Source organism: Pyxicephalus adspersus, chromosome 7, assembly GCF_032062135.1.
Source record: "Pyxicephalus adspersus chromosome 7, UCB_Pads_2.0, whole genome shotgun sequence".
Classification (NCBI taxonomy): domain Eukaryota; kingdom Metazoa; phylum Chordata; class Amphibia; order Anura; family Pyxicephalidae; genus Pyxicephalus; species Pyxicephalus adspersus.
Genome location: NC_092864.1, coordinates 22,000,429 through 22,006,538, shown reverse-complemented (window position 1 = coordinate 22,006,538; position 6,110 = coordinate 22,000,429). Strand labels below are relative to the sequence as shown.

At 37.5% G+C, this 6,110-nt stretch overlaps 1 protein-coding gene across 1 annotated transcript in view; it reads left to right on the top strand.

Annotated features, from left to right (window-relative positions):
- Positions 1–6,110, top strand: part of SCNN1B (sodium channel epithelial 1 subunit beta) — a gene marked incomplete in the record, with an annotated part of 47,272 nt that overhangs the window by 39,128 nt on the left and 2,034 nt on the right. The window contains 3 exon segments of the mRNA XM_072417806.1: positions 722–779; positions 2,735–2,796; positions 3,344–3,419. Coding sequence (XP_072273907.1) covers positions 722–779; positions 2,735–2,796; positions 3,344–3,419 — 196 coding nt within the window.

The following is a 6,110-nucleotide window of genomic DNA, read 5'->3' as shown; positions in this document are numbered from 1 at the left end:
CAAATCAAATTATCTCTGCAAAAAGAAAATTCCAGTCCACAGTTCTCCAGACCAGCTTTTTTACTACCCTGAGGACAGGCCTTTTTAACTCCCCTTTGCACAATATTATAGCCTTTGTACCTGTTTAACTGGTATCTACTTAAACCAATTATCTTAAAAGTGAAACCACCCACCACCTTGATAGTTCAGTTTTGAACAGATGCTGGTAGGATAACCATAAACCAGCTCAAACTTCTTAGGAACTCACTTCAGACCTAAATTTACATTTCTACATGCTTGTTGTTGCCATTATAAGGGAAATATATTTTATATTAAAGTTAGTGCAGCTGTCATCATAGGGGGGACTATATGAGGTGATACCTTCTAATAGGTAATTATGTACCCCACCACCACAACAACTACGTATCCTTAAAGAGCATTTCCTAATATTTTTTGCATTGAGAGTGCTCACCTATTAGACATACAATGACCCCCTACCTGTGTTTGGGGCCAGCTCTGACTACTGCACAAATAATTGGCATTCTATAAGAGACAAAAGTAGACATTTTTGGAAATACGAGGTACTAGTTTATATTCAGACCTCTGGTGTCCAGTCATATGTAAAGTGATGTTTTCGAAGCGATCAGCCTATAGCAGGTGAAATGACCCAATTTAAAAGAAATGTAGAAAAGATTCACCAAGAAATATACATACCGTGACTAACCACTTCTTTCCTTTACAGTGACAGCAATTACAAAATGACCATTTCCATGGCTGACTGGCCATCTGCAGCAGCAGAGGTAGGTACTGCAGTAGAGATATGTCATCCAAAGTTGAAGATATTGATTGATTGATTGAACTTACTGCAAAACATAAGCTGTGATAATGAGTACTGAGTAATCACTAATATTTACAGGCGTTACAAACGCTTATTAAAGCTTATCAATCCAAAGCTAAGCTCTTCTTGTGCTTTCAAAATGAATAGTCGATGGGGGCTGAGAAATGACAGATAATGCTGAGATACCTACAAGGCATTTGCTGTCCATCTATTCAACATTCCTATTGACTTGCATTATCAGCACAAATTTAGCTTGAAACAAAATAAAAAATGTGTCTTTAAGTGTTGTAAGCGATTGTGTATGCACAGAAATGCTTACATCATTGCCAATTTTGCCAAAATTTTATAAAAATTATGTAGCCTTTCCCAAAGCTAAAAATACAACATTTGAGGTTATCGGCCCTTTTGAATATGAATAATATACGTACTCAGGAATCAGCCTTTCAGCTTTCTGAGAGTGTCAAATACTAATAATTATATTATATAGCAGATACTTATTTTTTCATTGATCAATGCTTAGAGTTTTCAGAATTCAATGTACAGTCGTCAGAAGAAAATTATATTTGCTTTAAACATGCTGGATGATTTCAATACTTTGGTGACAGTGACATACCAAATGAAAATCAAGTAAAAGTCAAATGTCCTTATCTCAATATTTCAAAGGCAAAGCATCAGCATGACAACTGAGAAACTAGCAATGTTATTAAAGAGGTCAGCTTACATATTTATCTCATGACAATCTATAACTGGAAGAACTCTTTCTGTTACTTTGCAATACTGGAATTGCAAAGATGGTAAAACACAATAAAATCTTATCAGTTACACTGTATAAACACAAGGAAATGATTCTATCTGAAACAGTTTTTTTACAGTAAATTATGAAATATGCTGCATTTTATAGAATTCAACTAATGATTGAGGTGTAAAGGTATTCTTAATAGATGTCCTACACATTGTTGATATATTGCTCACGGAAACCCTAGCAACTTCTGGAGGAACCCTAGAGTTCCATGGAACCCAGATTGAAAAAATCTGCCAGAAGGTGTATTCACTAGGGGGAATACCAGGTCTAATAAACAGAAGCCTTCCCAAATTTCTATTCAGTTTTGTGAGATTTTGAGGGACCATCTCATACCCATGGTATGCTTTTAAAGTCATGCCCCATCAGATTAAGCCATTGTTGGAGCAGTTTTTCATCATCTTTCTCCTCCTGCTCCTTCCTCTCTCCATAAAGATACAGTGTAAGCTACTTTCTAACTTTTTGGGATCAGACATCTTTTAGCACAAAGTATGAAAGTGAAGGACACATCCCTGCCATACTCCACCTGGAACCTGTAAAGGCATAGTGCCACGTCATATATCAAGAATACAAAATCTTTTATAAATCACGACTATCTTTTCCACTGTAATTCAGAATGCTGGGTAATGTAGTTCATGTATCCATAACATGTTCACCAAAGCACTAGAGTAGGTAAATATTTAATAGTATAAGAATTGTACTGGATATCATGTATTTGTGGCATTATTCTGAAAAAGAAAAAGTCCATTGTTCATTCATTGATCTTTTTTTCGGCAGGCATGTTGGTCATGTTGATATGTTTGACTTGGTTTTCTGACCTTGGCCATAAATATGATGATTTCTCATCTAAAGCAATAGGCAGGTAGATACCTGCCTGTACTTTTGTAGAATAGAGGAGCACCTTCACCAAATTTGTCCTACTCCCCAATCTGGCCAATAGGTGGTTTAAAAAAAAAGTGAAATAATAGCGGGGTTTAATGTAGTGGTATAGGGGTAAATATACAATAATTGTTTACCTGAATACTCTGCAAGGATATGGGGCTTTTGTTGCTTTGTCTGAGCTGGTGCAGAAGGTTTGAACAGCAGTTCACACTGACTCTTCATTCTCTTTCCTGTAGGACTGGATTTTTCATGTGCTCTCGTATGAAAAAGACTCAAGCACTGACATCACTGTGAACAGGTAAATAATTTCATATAGTAGTTGCATCTTCTGCAAAAATGAAACAATAAAAATCACTTTTTGTGGAACATGCATAGAAATGCATATTTCCCCATAAAACACTTTTAGGGGAATCCTGTACTAAGAAAGTGTGTGGGATGTTGTAAGGATGCCTGGTGATCCTGCTATGAATGTCTTGTGCAGGCGCTTCCTGTTACAGGATGACAACTTTCTGTCTTTGTGTTTTATGTGTGCTTCTGCACCGATATCCTTATGGACTACAGTAGTTCTTTTAAACATACAAAGCACAGCCATGGTCCACTGTGGTCACCATTAGGAAAACCTCCCTGGAAAATGTCATGCAGCTATTAAATGACAGAAAGTGCCTGCAGAAGTTTACAACCATTGAGATATATATAAAATAGAATATAAAAAAAACATATTATATAGCATATAGTATTATTGTTCAGGAAACAGTTCAGCCACACACATTCTGACTACCAAAATCCCAACTTATGCTGAAAATGACAGTTTTAAACTCTTCATTTTTATTCTCTACTGCTTTTAGGAATGGTATCATGAGGCTGAATATCTACTTTGAAGAATTTAACTACCGCAGTATTTCAGAGTCGGCAACCACAAATGTAAGTAGAGCATTTTGCAGTTGATTTGAGCAATAGCAGATAATACCCTGTTACACACATGTAGGAGATCTTCCATACAAAAGTTTAGAATTTTAGGGTTTTCTTGTTGTTAACCCATATTACCCAACTCCAGGCACAGTTAATTTTAATTTTTTAATACATTACCAGCATTGTTTTGCAACAGAGCCACATTATCAGCCCCCTGATGCATCAGAATGGTGCCCAGGGATAACACAAATTGCAGTGTTATGCCTTAAACCCCTTTACTGCACCACAAGTACAGCAAACAGCAAAGACAAACTGACCAACACAGATTATTAAAGGTGTACATAAACATGGATCAGACTAGTATGTTCCAGCGAGAGGTAAACTGACACACCCCATAAAACAGCAGCAGAATGGGTGGACACACCACACAGGTGGGAATGGGATGGAGCAGGATTGAGATAGTGAGTGATGAGTCTGAGCTTTAGAACACATAACAAAAAAAGGTGTGCAGGATGGAGTGCACACAAGGTAGTACAATATATGCAACCAATCCATGTTTAAATATTTGGCCTTCAGCTACATCCTCAACGTCACTAATGTTCTTCCAAAAAAACAGTTAGCAGTCAACTTCCCTCCCAAATCTATCAAAATAAATGTGGGTGGTAGATGAAGTTTAATAGTCATTCTGAAGATATTTAATCTAATCAACCAACTACTGCCATCTAATACACATTGTCATTATTGTATTTATTTGTTGTGTTATTTTAAAGCTATACATGCTAACAAATCCAGCAAATAATCATCTATTCTGCTGTCTGCACCTTCAATTTCTTCTCTAATCTTCAGAAATCTTTAATTAAATGTCCACCCTGAAACCATCTCTTCTGAGCATGTTGAGCACCATGGTTCCCTGTAACTAGTTACCCCTGCTGCCCTTTACATCACTACTGTATCCTTTAATGGGTGGAGGACTGAGGAAGGAACCAAAAAGATTCATGGGGGAACCAGGAGATCGACACTTCCAGAAGTGCCAGCTATAGTGAGGATTTTAGCAAAAGATTTCTGGACTGGATGACTAGAGTAGTGTTCGGTAGCATGGGCAGCAGCAAAATGTACTAGATGACTTTCACAGGTATGGCTTAACCTAATCTCTATGATAAAGCAACAAAGTGGTTCATAGCTGAACTCCAATCAGGCTTTAAAACACTTTTCAGGTCCCCCCAGCATAGTGGGAGTTAAATGCTTATTTAGTTTAGGAGGTAAAGTAAAAAAAATGGACCTATTTGCTCTACGGAGACCCATAATCAGCCTCAAAATATGGACTTTTGGCGTCCTCATATACAATACAGGATCAGCGGTAGGTGATGATGTAGTTGTGGGAGCAGCTTCTTGGGACCAGTCATCCATCCTTGAACAAGTGGAGAAGAAGCAACCCCCTAGATCAGCCATTCTCAAGCAAAGTTCCATGGCACCCCAGAGTTTCTTCAAGAACTGGTTTGGGTTCCTTGAATTTTGGCTAATTGATCTCTAATTTGATGATATCTGCGTAGTTCTGGATGCAATACCAGTTGGTGGAGTCAGTTGTCTGGCTTCAATGTTGTTTTTAGGTGTCTATAAATGTGGTGTTCTAGCCACTACTGTAAGGGGGCATTCTTTCCACTGGCCTCTAACTTAGGAGGCTTTTTTCCCACTGACCCCAAGAACCTACTTTTAGCAGAGGTTCCCTAAGACCTGAAAACTAAGAATTCCACAAAAAAAGTTGAGACTTACTATTCATGGATGGTATCCAAAAGCTATTTATAAAGGCTGACTGGAATACAAAACTAATTTTGGCTAGCGGGAAAGCCTTAAGTTGTGTCACTATGGCAAACAACAAATCAGTATGTCAGCAGTTTGTGAATGTATCTGCTCATATACACCCATATTTGTAAGTTAATATTTGTAATATAATATTTGTCTTCTGACTGTGGTTTGCTTTCAAGATTTTATTCAGGTTCTGGGAATGAACAATGAAAGTGGCCCAACTTGCTTTACATTGCCAAAAAGTCTCTGTACACCTATTGGGCAGATTGTGGTTTCCTACCACATTAACAAGTACAGATTGTTCAGTCCCTATTATTATCATTTAGGTTCATTTAAAGTATGATGGTCAATGTAACTATTTGGATACATAGGTGTGTGTGGGTTGTAAGGCCCTAGAACCGGTATATTCCAGAGCACTAGTTCCTCATTCGGCCTTAGAGTCCATGATCGGCCTTATAGAACAACTTTAATTTTTATCAGATAGGTACACATTTGTGTTGAATATTTATTCCTAAACCAAATATCCCTTAATAATAAAAGACAAAAAAATTCAAGGAGCTCTATGGTTGTCTTAAACAAATAGCACATAAGAGGAATCGTGCTTGGAGGCATGGTTTATCTGCCTGAAATACTGGACAGCTCCTATAAGTGATAAGTCACTATCCTGAGCCAGTTTTGAGCTTGAGCTATTGAAGACTAGACCCAGAAGGCTTTTTATAGCATGTGGTAAAAAGGCACATGGGTGGGTGGAATCCAAGAGCTATTTTTAGTTTTTGTTTGTCATAATTTGGAATTTGCATTGGGTAGCATTGTTGGTTTCTTTAGTAAAAATAAGATTTTTTCACTCAAACTATTAACCTCCCCAGCGGTAACCCCGAGTTTGACTCAGGGTAAAAAAAA